Source organism: Triturus cristatus, chromosome 3_1 (assembly GCF_964204655.1).
Source record: "Triturus cristatus chromosome 3_1, aTriCri1.1, whole genome shotgun sequence".
In the NCBI taxonomy this organism is placed as follows: Eukaryota; Metazoa; Chordata; class Amphibia; order Caudata; family Salamandridae; genus Triturus; species Triturus cristatus.
Genome location: NC_140583.1, coordinates 1,042,259,615 through 1,042,276,901, shown reverse-complemented (window position 1 = coordinate 1,042,276,901; position 17,287 = coordinate 1,042,259,615). Strand labels below are relative to the sequence as shown.

Genomic DNA, 17,287 nt, shown 5'->3' with positions numbered 1-17,287 from the left:
AGGTTGGTCATTCAGTATTTCTGTTACCCACTTGATGGGTCGTTGCCTGCTATGTCTCTTTTTTTTGCTGCAGAAGGGAGCATATGTATGCCATTTTGCTGTTTATATTTAAACGTTTTACCGTTGCATTACATGCATTCCTGTGAATATTTATCAACTTTAAGGTACTGTGCGTAACCTTGCTTTAAGTGTTATATTGCACCTCCCTGCGCCATTTTTTAAATGAACAATGGTTAGTATGTGACAATAATTTTTGACTCATGCTTTTTAATTGCTGATTATGCCTGTGTTAGTCAACTTGCGAAATGTTTCTGTAAATGGGTCCATTGTTAGTTTACAGCAACATGATCCAATTTTAAACACTTCTATTTCTATGTGAACTCCTGTTCCTATTTGTATACGTATACCACCTACCTCTGTGTTATCGGCAAAATGCGACCATCAGGATGCTATGTTGCAGACTGTATAACAAAAAAAATTAGCAGTACCTTTTTGTGAAGACCCCTTTTTAGGTCTCGCTGAGTCAGTGCATGCACTGCTCTGCGAGAAATTTAGTGAGTGGCTTTTGAAAGTGCCACCACAGGCTTTTGGTGGCCTAGCGCTTATGTTCACGCACGCAGCCGCCATATGGATTTCGGTCAAGGCTCATTAAGCCTTGCGTGCCTCTCTCCGCCTTGTTTTATTTACTTTTTGCGCGCGCGTGCGCACACAACTCCTGGTCGGGGCCGAACTTCTTGCTCGCCATCACTTTCGCGCGCACCATTTGCTTGTAATGAGCATGTTCGCGCTTGTCTGTTTATGCAGTAGTGGCGTGGGAAGGCTGTCTTCACGCTCAGCTGCTCGATTGCTAACATGCCTGTAAATCTTGTTTTTATATCTTTCGAAGAAGACTTTTGTTTCTTTAAATGTCACACCTTAGCGCACTCTTCTCTATCTCTTCGTTGACCATCTGGAGCTTGCGACAGTTAGCCTCTGGCCCAAATGTGATCCATTCGCCTCTGTAAACGTCCAGGAGACACCGCCGGAAAGGGCAGGACAGCAGCTCCTGATAAGGCGTCCTTAGAGGGCGCACCTCGCCCAGTGCAAGCTTCAAAGACCCGGAGGTGCCGCGCGCCACACACTCCAGGTAGAAGATGGGCCTCTTATTACCAGACACTGTTTACGGTTGTCAGATCGAGATCTCAGCAGAGAGTGCACAAGAGAGCTCGAGCATGGGAGGACGGTGGAGGGGGAAGTTGTTAGAGACAGAAGCTGTCATTATGTGAAAGGCTCCTCACTGTGCGTGGGCGGATGCATCAAGGAGTATGTACCGTACACATTCAATTACATGTGCAGCGCTCTCGGAGTGCTCGAACACGGGAACAGCACAGTGGATACGCACTGCCAAGGACTAATTGAAGCTGCTTTGAGAGCGGATAGCTTATGAATGTTTTTTCAACTACCCCTCACGCTTTTGAACTACTGCTCGCGCTTTTCAACTACCCCTCATGCTTTTCAACTACCCCTCGCGCTTTACAACTAACCCTCTGGCTTTACAATTACCCCTCGTGCTTTTCAACGACCCCTCACACTCCTTTACTCTTCAACCACGCCGAGCACACCACGCTCTTGAACACCAAACAAACCAAACCTGTCTGTGATTGTTGAAACACCTCTGAGAGTTGGACGCCAAAACCACTTTAAAGGTGATGACGAGTATGCGTTAGGCTTAGGGCATATCTACTACAAGCTTTAGGGAGCGTTTAAGCAAGTTTACAAAACTGTACACAATCGCAGCTTCTATATGTGCCTTTAATCTGGGATTAACCTTAAAAAGTGCCCCCCGTTGGTGTGGCCATTTGAGGTGTATTCATTTAGTTGCTATATTTTATTCAGTTTAATACAAACCCCGACACATTGCAAGTCGGACTTTTTCTAGAACACCTAGGGGCTCAATGTTTGTGTGACACCCTTGGTCGTTTCAAGTTTAGAGACCACCAAGATGTGTATATGGCATGCTATGAAATATTGATTGTAAGCAGAGCTCAATTTGTAAAAATAAATAAATACACAAATAAGTAAGTGGTCCTATGTTTTTACTATGGGCCCACCGCTTGCACGGAATGTTATCCCTCCAACTGATTCCGCCTCAAGCATTTTTCCTCCACCACTCTGCACTTCCTGCCTCTTTGCCCTACTCTTGCTGGTTCTTTATCCATCAATGCGTTCTCCCAATGTCACTGTTTTTAGGTCTCGGCTAGCGAAGGCTGCGCTTGCGCAGTCTCGCTCGCGAGATTTAATGTTTTCTAGTACGGGGCTTGAACCCGCCCCTCTTCTCCATTGGCTGACTTCCTAAACGGAGGCCAGGCATTGGAGGAGAGGGGTGTCTGTCCATTTAAGCCCTGTCTTTTTCGGATTGGGGGGCGTGTTTTTTATTTTCTTTCTCTCCTCTGGAATGTAAACATTCCAGCCAATGGGAAGCGGAGAGAAAGAAAAACACGCCCCGAATCCGAACATGACGCTGCGTTTCTCCGAGGCATTTCTGCTTGACCTCGGAGAAAGACGTCACTATCTCCCTTTCCTCCCCGCCATTGCTCCTTCAAAGCGATGCCTGTCTCTCTGCTCTGACACATCCCGCTGCAAAGGATTACAGCCCAAGAGCGCGGCTCTAATGGGCCTGTGTGCCTGCACGCGATGTTCCACAGCGATTTAATTAGCACCGTGGGAAGATCTCTGGTGCGGAGGCGGCCGCGCGCCATCTGTCGGACTGCGCGTGCTTACTTGCGTCATCTGTAACCAGTTGCATCTAAAATGGGGCACTCCGGAGCACGAGTTGGGGCACATTCTGACAAGTTGATCGCTTCCAGCTGTTTGGTGTCGGGCTGTTTATTGAGCAGATGGTGTCTGCTTCTCCTCGTGAAAGGCCTCCATTTTACGCTCATGTTGGCTTTGTCTCCCCCTCGCTCCAGTTTCTATAGTGGGCTAGCGCCGCGCATTTGAGGGTGTTGGTGCTGGATTGGTTCTGTTAAGCCACAAAGGGGGGGTCACGTGTTCCCGGGGTTGGACGCACAGGGTACAGCAGGCCGTACCGTACAGTCGCTCCTCCGGCCGCGTGCAGTGCAAGCATTACCACAGAGATGGTAAATGCAGAGTGATGCACCGAGCCTAGGGCATAGCTGTGCGCATCACAGAGGAGAGCTCTCGGAGGTCCGCCCCTTCCCACAATCCTTTCAAGTTTCAACTATTTCTGGAGCCGCTGCCAAGTAATTCTGGTAAACCTTTGAGAAGAGCAGGTCTTTGGGTATTTTAGGCAACTTGTGTTTAAACAGTACGCAGAGACAAAAGCTACATAGCGTATGTTTTATAGGTGACGCAATTGTTTTGCTAATACACGATGCACGTTAACACAAGTTTAAAACTCCTACACTCCATCGCAGTAATAAGTCCTGATTTATATATAAACAGCAGTGAAATCCGAGCCTTTTAATTCCAGGGGCTTCCTTTCTCTCTGTGGTTTGCCTCTGGTGTTTATCTTGTCCAAAAGTCATTACTTCAGAAGGTACAATCTGCAAATGTGTGTTGAGAGGTGTTAGTAAAACCTACCCTTTTCTTTAAAGGGGGCTCTTTTGCCCCCAGGGTAAAGGGGATGCTAGGGTGCGTGGTGTGAATGCTTTAAAAGCTGCTATCTCGGCACAGTACTGTTCCTCCGAGCTCGCAGCGGCGCTGCCGATCCTCTGTTTACATTCCACCCAGGACAGCAAGGGTGGTTTACGCATGAGATTAACAAGGGGCTCTGCCGGATATTCAGATTAATGCAGCCAGACTCCACCGAAAGATTACCAGGATTTCATGCTACACGTTCTGCCCAGAGTGTAAATAGATCTCTTTGTTGACCACAGTAGATTTTGCTAATAAAATGCGTGGTTTTTATCTCATATATTGCAGTTAAGTGTTATTGTGGTGAGGTTCTCCCCCATGGTACGTGACCACCTTGAGTTGGGGAGCTGGGGGTTCTCTTAGGCAAAGAATGCTTTGAAGGTAGTGGAGCCACTGAAAGGCTTAATTCAGGTCTAGATGCCCCGGATAGGCATCGCATGCAAGCCCCGAGAGATGAGATAGCAGGTTGCCTATTGTGTTATTGTAAGCATGAACAAACACACACCCAAACACATGCTCCCACCTCCCAGGGGACACAAAGGGAGGGTGCGTCTGTAGAGCGCGCGAGCAATGAAAGTAAAAATAAAGGGCAGTTAAGACTTGTGTTTACACGAGTCCGAGATCAGAAGAGATCGCTTAGAGAGGCTTGTGTGTGAGTGTTGACCTGTCAAATGTATCAAGCGCGTTAGTCGCAGCATAGACATAGAATGACGATCAGTTGTGTATTTGCAGGATGCATATAACCCCGCCCTCCCCCCCACCCCCTTCTTATGCTCGTGAAGGACTGCACTGCACGCATCACGGTTCTTTGCACTGTAGTGGAAGAGCTACAGAGAGCTCGATGGGAGGTGCCAACGTCTTAGGCGCACATCCAGAGCTGTCGAATAGCAGCCTGTAGATTACTTGTGCGACTCATGAGGTTTCCTAAAAAGATGCCCCAAAAAACATTGACTAACCAGGGCCCTCACACACCTTGCCAGGACTAGGACTATACTGTGAACCGCAGTGCCAAGGTAGTTGTGTAATTTTGGTTAGCTAATACAACCACAATTTTATATATTACTGGACATCGCGAAACCCAATGCAGAATGGGTCTGCACGAGCCCTATTTCTAACCGTCTCAGTGGCAATAGTGTACCATTGAGTGTTCGAATTTTAAAGTGTCGCGATTTAGATCGATTACAGAAGAAAATGTTTTTTACTCATTTGTTAGTTCAGTCTATGTCCGCCTCCCAATAAGGTATAGCGACAGAGTAAGAAGGATATTCTCGACTTGCCTATTTCTCTTGTTTCTTTCTTTCTTTCTTGTTTTTTGTTTGTTTTAGAAATTACGCTGTGCACCTAGTATCTGCTGCCATAGCCTGTTTGGGGGGGAAATACTTTCTTGTGAAAGATTCATAAACATGGTTATATAGCTGTGCATCTAGTATCTGCTGTCATTGCCTGTTTGGGGGGGAATACTTTCTTGTGAAAGATTCATAAACATGGTTATATAGCTGTGCACCTAGTATCTGCTGTCATAGCCTGTTTGGGGTGGAAATACTTTCTTGTGAAAGATTCATAAACATGGTTATATAGATTGAACTGCATGTTTCAATTTGAAGTATAGCAGGAAAGGTCCACACTATGTTACCACCTCTGCCCTTAATCAAAGCTGCCACTTTGGGATCATATCTCCAAGCACTGACATTTTAGAGGAGAGAGCAGTAGGCCAATCTCATGAGCAATACCAATAGCTCTAACTTTGACTATGCCGAGACCATTGCATTGTAAATGCTTGTTCTATATTTCTCTCCCTCCTCACTTTTCTGTCTTCCCTTCTCTTGATCTGAGTCAAAGTCTGATGATAACACACAAGTCCACGTCACCAAAAATGAGTGTTGGTGCCCACCACCTGCTTCAGTCTAAAACTAAGCGCTTTGTTTATGGTACCCAGTATAATGAAAGTAAGGCAAGAGAGAGGCTGCAACCTGACCAGAGGGGCAATAATGTATTAAGATATTATTTGTTTTGCCCCAAAACACGGATGAGTGTGGGAATGTTGAATTCTTCCACTAGATGTATTGGCCGACAAATATTTAGTTTGCAAAGCACTCTTTTCAGGGGCTGAAATAGACATCTGCTGATGGCATGGCGGCCAGGAAGTAAGGTCTTAGGCTGTGTTGGTTTTATTGACTACTGCTCCATTAGCCCCAGCAACATATCAAACCCCAAAACCCCAAAACCTCCAGCGAAGAAAGGTAACAAAGTAAAGCGTCCTTTATCTGTTTTTGTTATGAATGCAGGCGGTGGTCACTTGGTATGCGGTTGGTGCTCTAGGTGCAATAGGGTGAGTTCAGCACCAAACACTGGAAAAGCCAACCGGTCCGGCTTGCATTTTGAGTCAAGACTAAAATATTATTTAAAAGGCGTCTGCTGTAAAAAATAAAAAAAAATAAAGCATTGGCATAGCCAATAGGTCTTGCCTTTGGGACCTTATAAGTGTTTAGCCATGCAATAGTTGATGTTGTTGCACCAAGGATATTGTGCTGCATAACTAAATACTTATAAGGTCCCAGAGGCGAGACCTATTGGCAATGCCAATGCTTGTTCAAAGTTGCTCTCTGTAATTTCCACATATGTCTGCTAGTTCCACTTTTATGGTGAAGTTTGTGGCGGATTTTACTGCACCAGTCATGTCACAGTTTCTTTGGTCATTTTATGTGTTTTAAAATTGAGCAGCATGGTTGTAGGGTATTTTTTTGACATAGCTGTATTTCTCAACAAGCATTTGGAATGCAATAGGTCTCTCATTTGCGAGAGTTGGAGCTATTGGCATTGTAAATGACAATGACTTTTATTCATTTGTCTTTAAAACCTGCAAGCGGTGCGGTGTACATATAGTCCTTGCTTACGAGAAGCAAGGCTGGCAAAAAAAGAGACTGCCAGCCTTGCTTCTCATAAGCATGGACTGTAAGTACAAAGTGCTTGTTTACGCACAGCTTTGCAGGTTTTCAAACACATAAATTAAAAGGCATTGTCATTTACAATGCCAATAGCTCAAACATTTGCGAATGCAAGACCTATTGCATTGCAAATGCTTGTTTCTCAATGGCAGGGGGTTGAGCAGTTCTGATGTCAATGGGATGCTGTTTCAGATACAAGGAGAATAAATGGAGATGGCCTGCCTTCTAGTCTTTGTTCTACTTTTGCAAGGTCAATATTTTTAGGGATGATGGCTGCCATTGTTTATTGAAAAGAAAAAATACTATGTCAAATTAATTTATAAACCTAAGCTGAAACCAGGCAGAGGTTTAACAATAGACCCCAGGTGTGTGGAGGCCAGGGGCCTGAGCTCCAGGGGGGGGGGCTCAAGCACAGACGGCAGGCCCCTGGCATGGGAGCGCCTGACTGGATGCAGAGCGTGGGGGGCCCCCTTCAGGTACTTTGCAGGGGGGGGCCCTCAGGTTTCGTTATGCCACTGCATGGAAGCTCATTTAAAAAAAAATAAAAAAATGGGGGGATATTTATATAGCGTGGACTCGACCCGAAGGTATTGGAGCGCGTTACATAGCACCGTATTTACATTACACATTCAGGCACGGGGAGATTAAGTGGGTTGCCCATAATCACAATGTGGACGCGACCTCGACGCTAGAACTCTGGTTTCCAGCACCAAAGTCGGCAGCGTAGCCAACGGACCACATCCTCTCCCCAGATGTTTGTTACATCTTGGTGAGAGAAGAGCCATTTTCTCGGCTCCCGTCACCAAACCAATATGTCTTTAAACATGAACAGTTCCTTTGTGAAACCCAGTGACGTCACAAAAGCACACCGTGACGTAAACTATCAAAGCGCTCCGTATCCATGGAGGCTCATACGGTTGTTACTTCTCGGTGAGAGAAGAGACATTTTCTCGACTCCGGTCACCACACCAATATTCGTGACTTTCCAGCCTAAATTCTGTCTGAGTAGTGTTGTAGACATAGAGGGTGGTTACTATTGAAGGAAAAGGAATGACGTGCTCTGTCTCTGCACCTCAGTTATAAAGGTAAAATCCTGAATTATTTCCCGCTTCGAGCGCTGTGCGGTTTGCCTGTGGCTTCAAGCAGCATTTTTGTCTGGTCATTTACCATGGCAATGGTATGTTTATGCTTTACATCTATTTTGCTATTGATTGTTGGTCATTTCCACGCTTTGTGTATCTTTTATGCCCTTTTATTCCCTTTTTCTGAGGCTCGTCTCGGTCTTGTCCAGGCATGAAAATGTCGGAAATACATATTCGCAGTCGAGCAGCCTCTTTCTCTCTGCTACCCCCTTTGTGCCCTCTTATCTCCTCTCCCATCCCTCCTTGACTCGTGATGTCTCCTCTCTCTGTATCTCTCGATCCTCATCTCTCGTTTGCTTCTGCCCGCTCCCCTGATTCCTATCCCACCGCATTCCTCACGCACACGTTCCCCCTCCTTGCTCGCCAAGTGGTCGACGGTCATTAAAAACACACTAGGGGAACTGTGATCCTCCGAAACCCAATTGGAGAGGGGTCAGCCAGTGTGGTGGGTGGGATAAAAGACATGACGATTAGAACTAAATATTCTGTAACCATTCTGTGGTCTTTACCTTCAAGTAACTGCTGGTCCTCGCCCCATTGCTTCTGTACGTCTGACCCTCATTGTCTCTTAGCCCTCACCCTTTGCTTTTGCCCCTCCCCTTTCCTTCTGCCCCCTGTCCTTTTGCTTCTGCCCCTGTCCCTTCCTTTCTGCCCCCTGTCCCTTCCCTTCTGCCCCCTGTCCCTTCCGCCCCTTGTCCCTTTCCTTCTGCCCTGTCCCTTTGCTTCTGCCCCCTGTCCCTTTCCTTCTACCCCCTGTCCCTTTGCTTCTGCCCCCTGTCCCTTGCCTTCTTTGCCCTCTCCCTTTGCCTCTGCCCTCAATCTTCCCGGTATGGATTGGCCCTGCATCGCAGGCTGCGTTGGCAGGCCCACAGGCAGCTGCATTCTTCATGTAAACGTACCATGTAGATTCCTGCTTCTAATGCAATAAGTGACGGATAATCTCATTTTCCGTGGTTAGGCAGATCCCATCACGCGTGACCCTGATCTGTACAGTGTGCTGGAGTGGCGTTGGTGGGGGACAGAGATGCTGCTGGCTCTGGATCGATACGAATCCCTCAGGGCGTCCTTTTCCCGGTCACTGAAATGGCCTCTTGCAGGGGCGGCTGCCATGTGGGAGATGGAGCCTATTAGACTGGTCTGAACTGGGTACAAGGGTTCGAGTCTCGGGGCTGGCCCAGCATTCTGTGATTCCGGGAAAATCGCTCCCTCTCCTCACGCCTCTAGGGGGAAACATCAATCTGACTTTGCGGAGTGTAGTCTAGCGCTGTAATGCCCCTGGGGTCTGTTTGTGGTATGTACGACGGCAAAATATGAAAAACAGAAATGCCCAGCTGTGTCCACCCTTCTCGTCTCCAATGATTACGTTTGCTGGAAGTCGACCATATGTGAAAACCCCTCTCCCTCCTTTTATTGCAGCGAGAATACTATTACAACAATAATATTTATTGTGTTTACATTTTCCTGTGTTCTGTTCTTATTTTCCATCCATCTTTGTCACGAGCAACCTTTCTATTTTTAACCCTTACACGAAAATAACCTTTTAATTACTCAAGATGTCTGTTTGCCAAATCAAAAACCCCACTCTTAAAATCGAGGTTTAGATATTTCCAGCCCTCTGCTTCCCTCAAAGGAAGTCTTTCCCCTCCACCCCATCCTCATTAGTGTGACAAATGCGGCATGTCTAGGCCCTAATTTGAAGATCCTTTAGCTGACAAAGTGTCTCCGCAGCCCCAAAGTTACCAATATATCGCTACAATATGCATATTATTTGAAGTTAGCCAACAAAAGGTGCCGCGTGCCGCAGAAGCGTCGTGCAATAACCACACTCCACGCTGTTGTTGAAGAGAAAAGGCCATTTATTAGGACAAGGTTGCAAGCACAATAATGAATTTTATTAACCTTAACTAGTTCCAACTTTTATTCCTGAGATAAAACCGTACACTTTCATTCTCCCTGCGCCATACACAACTCACCATCTGATTTGCTTCACTCCTCCCCCTTCCACTCGCTGACCTCTTTCCCCATGCCCCATCTCTCTTTCAATTGCCCTCAAAAACATCCTCCCTTGCAGTTCCTTCTGTTGCTCATTGCAACCCCCGCACCACCATAAGTCACCTATGCACCCCCCCGGGGGGATCTGCCGTATGTGACTAACCACCCTTCCCTAGTGCCACCTATGTCCTGCAACCTGTCCTAAACGGGCAAACGCTGTAACCAACCTTTCCCTTACCCATCCTCCAACAACATGTAGGGTGGGCGGTAGGACTAACTTTTGCAGACCCTGGTGCATGGTGTCAGGAAGAGGCCAGATACTCCTCTCCTGACGCCTTTTATAGCCCTACCTAACACCCTCCACTTCCCTAACTTGCCCTATCCCCACCTTGTCCTTCCGGCCCTGCGCAAAGCACCCCGCCGTAAGACTGGTCTGCGACCTTCACTTCCGGTGGGGGGGGGGGGCAGCATTCCACTCGCTTTCTTTGTGCCGCGTCATCTGATCCAAACCGTTTAGTGCTGTGACCTGGTATGGCCGCTCCTGATTGCCACTTAATCTGACAGCTGTCTTGACAGTCAAGTTAGGTTGCAACCGCCGCCTTTTATCCCAAACCTCGCTGCTTTCACGTTTTCAATGAAGTTCCGCGCTTCACGCTAAGCAGTCTGTCCATGGCTGCACCCACTAACACCTCAGCACTCCAAAGACCCTTCACCCCCCGTTCCCACACTTGGTACACTCTGATTCTTACTCCCGGCCCCACGTATAGTCATTCTTATCTGTGTTTCTGGGTGCATCTTAAAGCTTTGCCTCCGGCCTTCATCAGTGTTCTTTCCTGGGTTCCTAACTTGGTTCTCTCCCAGAACCCAAGGTTCCATCCAAGGGCCCCTCTAACAGTCCATTTGTTGTGCTGCCCACTCTCACCTCAGGATTTCACTCTCATCTCCATGCAGACGGTTCTCAGGCATGTCTCTCATTCCCCACTGTTTCTCGAGCTCTCCTTGCCCTCTCTGGGTCATCTTTTCCTAATTTGCATGCAGCACTTGTATTTCAAAGTAGTCCGAGTGTGATAAATAAATCAATAATATGTTATGAGGCAGGCGAGAACATGTACTGTAGATAAAACATCTCGAGAACACAGTAAAGGATTATTTCCTGAACAAAAATAGGCAAGGGAGCAAAACTGTCTGCAAAGTCTTTGTACCTTTTTCTGGCGTTTTCAAAAACTTGCTGCCTAATCCCACATTAGGAAAGGGGCACCTAAACTGCTGACTTTATCATTTTATGGAAGACTTAAATGCCATGTGTTGTGACTTGGGTCACTGCTATGCACCCTTACCGTTTGACCTATGGCCCTGTCAGGTGTGCAAGTTGTGTGCGTTGTGGAGTCTTGTACCCCATTCTGTTTTATCTGAGACCTTCTCTCCTGTCAGGTGTGTAAATTGTGTACGTTGTGGGGTCGTGTACCCTTGCCTGAGACCTGTGGTCCTGTCAGGCGTACAGTATGGGTGTGCTTGCTGTGCGAATAAATACAATTAGTGACAATTGTTTCCCTAAGGAAAGGTGATGGGTGGGATTTTGTATTTAATGTCTTAGGACTGTTTTTTTTCTTCTCATCTTTAGTCTTTCAAGATTTATTCGTGTAAATGGTTTCCCGAAGGGGGAGATTGTGGGGATCTTTAATGTATTCAATGGCTTTGGGGTTATTGTTCATTTTTCCATGCCAGACCTTGAAAGTTTAACCTGTAATTTTATTTCTTATACTTATGGTTTTGGATAATATGTATTTCTGTTCTATGTATAATTTGTGTCAAAAGATTCCTAAGGAAGGGAGATGTTTTGTGACTTGGGTCCTCGCTATGAGCCCTTTCCTTAGTAACACCTTCCCTACTGCTCAGCCAGGATGAATGCTAGAGTGTTTTGTGATGTACTGGAATGCTAGAATGTTTTGTGATGTAGTAGGTTGCTGGAGTGCTTGGTGATGTAGCAGAATGCTGGAGTGTTTTGTGATGTAGTGGAATGCTGTAGTTTTGTGATGTCGTGGAATGCTAGAGTGTTTTGTTATGTAGTGGAATGCTGGTGTGTTTTGTGATGTAGTGGGATGCTGGAGTGTTTTGTGATGTAGTGGAATGCTTGGTGATGTAGTGGAATGCTGGAGAGCTTGGTGATGTAGTGAAATGCTGGAGTGCTTGGTGATCTAGTGGAATGCTGGAGTGCTTGGTGATGTAGTGGAATGCTGGAGTGCTTGGTGATGTAGTGGAATGCTGGAGAGCTCAGTGATGTAGCGGAATGCTGGAGTGTTTTGTGATGTAGTGGAATGCTGGATTGTTTTCAGATGTAGTGGGATGCTGAAGTGCTTGGTGATGTGGGAATGCTGGTGTGTTTTGTGATGTAGTGGAATGCTGGACTGTTTTGTGATGTAGTGGAATGCTAGAGTGTTTTGTGATGTAGTGCAGTGCTGCAGTGCTTGGTGATGTAGTGGAATGCTGGATTGTTTTCTGATGTAGTGGGATGCTGGCGTGCTTGGTGATGTGGGAATGCTGGTGTGTTTTGTGATGTAGTGGAATGCTGGAGTGCATGGTGATGTAGTGGAATGCTTGGTGATGTAGTGGAATGCTGGAGTGCTTGGTGATGTAGTGGAATGCTTGGTGATGTAGTGGAATGCTGGAGTGCTTGGTGATGTAGTGGAGTGCATGTGATGTAGTGGAATGCTGGGTGATGTAGTGGGATGCTGGAGTGCTTGGTGATGTAGGAATGCTGGTGTGTTTTGTGATGCAGTGGATTGCTGGAGTGCTTGGCGATGTAGTGGAATGCTTGGCGCTGTAGTGGAATGCGTGAGTGTCTGGTGAGGTTGGCCTGAGCAGCAAGGCGGCTGCTCCTGGTGGGGCTATCTGCTATTTACCTAAAAGCGTTCCTATCTGCTTACTTACCTGTACCTAAAGTTCTAATAAACCTTCTTCTTCTTCAACCTACACTACAGCTACTGGACTTTTCTCCATTACAACACCTTGTGAACCAGTGGCCTAAGCACTTGTAAGGTATATCGATGACCTAATTGCGAGTTTGGAAACATTTTGTTGCTCTGTGCTTTGTTATGCTCCACTGCTTTTAGAATATTTGTGCAACTTGACTGGTGAACCATTGACTAAACCATTTACTACACCATTATTGAAACACTAGCTATTTGGAAACTATTATTGAGGCAAAACATATTCTTTCCATCTGCACCAACAGCAATTAAATGAGTATTTTCATCACAGAATGTTCCCCATAATCATTTGATTATTTCTTTGTTGTTCTTTCAGTAATTACATATTTAAGTATTTTTTGAAGATATGTTTTGGGAACAAGTATTCAAGGACTGTGAGCCTGTTCGCCACAAGAATACCATGGCACAGACCCTGATATAGGAAGGTTGTTTTCTTCTCCAGCTTGTGAAAGCACAGCTTGGTCTCCTTAGAGAAAGATGTTGAAATGGAGCTCCGACAATAGTCATGCACCTCCGTTCTCTAGTCACAGGAAGTCCAGTGGTTATCATTATACAATGTTGGGGAACCCACGCCGTGTGGTCAGCTGGCTGTAAGAGAAAGCAGTAAACAGTACTGTGAATGCTGAGCTTGAAGGGGGTTGGTGACAGCTTCTAGACCTCCAATCTCCAGCCATTGACAGCCCAGAAGTACTAAATATGAGAGGTTATAGAGCCAAGACAGTGCAGCCACCTCTCCACTAGACGTGGAGATTATAGAAAGTGTTCTTGGCCGCGATGTAGGAAAAAGAGCAGCCTCAATTGCAGCTTTGACGGATGCAGGGGATGTGTGCGAGGGCGAGTGAGGCGGGTAGTGTTGGTGTCTTGTTGTCAGGTGGAAGTTCAGTTGATGGTTGATATGGGACGATCCTTGATCCTGTACAGCTTTGTAGGCTTGCATGAGGATCTTGAACTGGCATCTCTTCTGGATGGGGAGTCAGTGGAGGTTCCTGAGGTTGGGGGTGATGTGGATCCGAATTGGGAGATCTAGGATGAGTCTGGCTCCTGTGTTCTGTATGGTCTGGAGTCTTCTGGTGTTGATTGGGATCCATCTGAAGATTCCACGGAGCATGCTTAGGGTGTGGAAGCAGGAGGAGGCGGCTGGATTGACTTGTTATTTCAATGTCATTTGGCCGTCGAGGATGATGCCAGGGTTGCACGCATGGTCTGCCGGTGAGGGTGTTGGTCTGAGTTCTGCTGGCTACCAACCGTGGTTCCATACGGAGGGGTTCTTCCCAAAGATTAGTACTTCTGTATTATCAGAGTAGAGTTTGAGAAAGTTGTCTCATCAATTTGGTTACATTGGTCATGGTGAAGAAGTTGGAGTTGGCGTTGGAGGGGTCCTCGGTGAGCAAAAAGATTATTTGAGTATCATCTGCGTACATTATGTTGAGTCCGTGGGCGCTGATGTTCTCTGTGAGAGGGTTCACGCAAATGTTGAACAGGGTGGGGCTGAGGGATGATCCTTATGGTACGTCGCAGATGACGTCCTTGGGTGCCGAGGTAAAGTGAGTCAGCTGAATGCTCTGTGTGTGTCTTGCAGGGAGGGAGGTGATCCACTTGAGGGCGTTTTGCTGTATGCCGATGTTGTCAGAAAGATTATCCCAAAGTGCTCTGGTTTAGCTTCCCTGGCTCCATCCCTCACCAAACAATGTTTAGCAAAATAGTGAGAAAACTAGAGCGTATATTTGTACAATTATGTTGCGTTACAGTATGATTGAATTGTATCTTGCCATTGAATGCCATGGAGGGGACAGTGAGGGCATTCATGACAGATTCAGACTTAAGTTGGTGTTGTATAGTACATGTTTTGTAAGGCATGATTTATTCACAGTCTGTTCCTATGTTGTTTGCCTGTTGTTATGTGTGTTATTTTGACAAACTATGCCCTTTCTTCTATTTTCTTTTTAGATATAGTGGATGGAAACCTTAAGTCTCTTTTGAGGCTGATCCTAGCCCTTGCCGCACACTTTAAGCCGGGTTCTGGTCGAACTGGAAGCCAAAGCGAAGTTGGATTGGCGGGGAAGATCCAAAATTCCACCACCGCCAGGCACAGGCCTCACTCAGCCATGGCGATGGTTCAAGAGGCAGTCACTGCCCTGGCTGATGCGCGGCAGGATATGACCATGTCAGGACGAGATGTCTTCAGACACACACAAAGGTAATCCAATTTATTCTTTTGATAGTTTGGGAAATGTAGAACTTTGAAATATGTCAAAATGATCTGACTCCTACCAATTCACATTTATTTTCCACTTACGCCTAATGGATAAAGGTATCCTTGCTAGTGCTAGTCGCACACCTATCAAAAAGAGTTCAGATGTGAAATACATTTAATTTGGACTGAATTTTCAGGTCAGTTTAGTGGCATGTTTTGCCCGATAGCTTAAAGTGGATTGAGAAGGAACTATTTTAAAATTCAGTGTTTAGAACATTGAGCCACAAGAGTGCGGATAACCTGTCTATTGACATCATGTGGAGGATACCTGCACCCTACCCACTGGCCATGTCAAAAGGCAACGTTTCTCACTCAATCACCTGACATACACACATGCGTGGCGTTTCTTGCCCATCTTTATAAATGGTCAGTGCACTTTCTACTGCTCTGTACATGATGCAATGTGCCATCTGTATGAAGTTAGGGCAGCGTTTTGCAAGCCATTACACTGAGATTGAGATATTTGCTGAAAAAAGAGCTGCAATATTCAGTTGGCCCAATAGCAGCTGTTAGTTTATTGTTCTATTAACTTATGTTGCCTCAGTGGACCGTTTTTTTTATCTCACTCAATGCTCATCGCTCAATCCACCCACCCATCCTCACCAGTGCTGTGATATGTCTCTACAGAAGCAGCAGTACGGATGATGATATTGAAAACCCGTACTGGAGTGTCCGGGCGATGGTTCAACAGTTTGAGGGGCATCCGGATGGACCACAGTCCCCAACATCACTCTCAAGGTACCTCCCATCCCATAAGGCGCTGATGCGCGTTTTACTTGTAGTGACTTGATACGTTTCTGGGAATCATTTTCTGAAATGAAGCAAAATCTAGACCGTGTTTAGGACCACATTTTTTACAAACAACATTGTGAATAATATATGATTCAGTTTTTCTTATTCCTAATTTCTATATTGACGTTTGTAGCACTCATTTTACAAATCTGTAATACAAAATGTATCAATGAAAGTGTTTGCATTTGATTTCTCAATTATAAAAAAAAAAAAAAAAGAATTCCACCTATAAAGGGCAGGACTCGAATTGACCTGTTTGTTAGTGACTTTATGGAAGTTAGACAATATGATTGGCATATTTAGTCTAAAAGCCGGACAAAAGAAACATTACAGCTTCTCATTAAATTAATGGTATTGCTTACTCGCACAATAAATACAAATGTTTTGGTTTTGTTTAGCAACAAAGTAAATGCCCTGATTACTTACCTGGTAATTCACATTACTCTTAGTCCTACTCGTCCTCGACCAAGTCATAAATGTAAATGTAAATGTAAATGTTGTAGACTTGTAAAGCGCACAGCTGCCCCAGCAACGGGGCGTCCCGGCGCTGTAAACCGCTGGGGAACCCGTCCTGGCTATCCCTGTGAGATGGTCCCTTTCTGGGAATCTCCAAGGTGAAACCAGGCATCCCCGGCGTCTGTGGAGGGCCGTTGTAGAGATGAGGCAATCTTAATGCCCAGAGTTGCCGAGTGTGTTCCTGGTTAGAGTAGGTACCGAGGCGAGAATTATCGAGTCCGTTTTTGACCCTGGTCCACGACCCTGCCGCTTCGGGAATTGAACCCTGGTCCCTGGCCGATTCTCTGCTTACGGGTCTGCCGCCTCTAACTAGTGAGCCACACCTCTCCACACTAGTGAGCCACACCTCTCCACCAAATGAGGTAGTATCCAATCATAGAGAGGAAACAAAACAGGGAATGCTTGCTAACCCCACCCACCCTCCTGCTAAGGACTATAATACAATGGCCATATCCTAGCATTTCCTGACATACCAAGCCACACAAAGGCCTGATACCAGGAGGGTGTGTGGGAAGAATGACTGGTCCGAGGACGAGTAGGACTAGGAGCAATGTGGATTACCGGTAAGTAATCAGGGCATTACCTCTACGTCCCTCGTCCTCGACCCAGTCATAACCAAATGAGGTAAACCAAAGCAGACATCCTAAATAGTAGGCCTTTGAAATACTGTCTGAAACAAAGAACCACACCGGATAGAAGCACACCACAGTGAAGTTTAATACAACATCCAAAGAACAGCTCAGACAGGAACAGGAGGCTCCACAGCCTGCAAAACCCCAGTCCCAAAATTCAAACAGTCTGTTTGAACACAATTCAACCGGTAATGTCTGATAAAGGTATTTTCAGAAGCCCAAGTCCAACAGATCTCCTCAAAGGGCACTCTAGTAGTAGACCTGGCTTGAACAGTAGAGATGGTGTCCTTAATCCAACACCCCAGGGTCATCTCAGATGCAGCCTTCCCTTGCCCTGCAAGACCGAAAGTCACAAATAAACTGTCAGAAGAAGGGAATGCAGCAGACCTGC

At 46.1% G+C, this 17,287-nt stretch overlaps 1 protein-coding gene across 3 annotated transcripts in view; it reads left to right on the top strand.

Moving 5' to 3' along the window:
- DIXDC1 (DIX domain containing 1) overlaps positions 1–17,287 on the top strand; it is a 463,468-nt gene that overhangs the window by 284,280 nt on the left and 161,901 nt on the right. For all 3 annotated transcript variants that reach the window (XM_085645796.1, XM_085645795.1, XM_085645797.1), the window contains 2 exons: positions 14,650–14,899; positions 15,584–15,694. In XM_085645796.1, the coding sequence (XP_085501922.1) occupies positions 14,650–14,899; positions 15,584–15,694 (361 nt within the window). The remainder of the gene's footprint in view (positions 1–14,649; positions 14,900–15,583; positions 15,695–17,287) is intronic.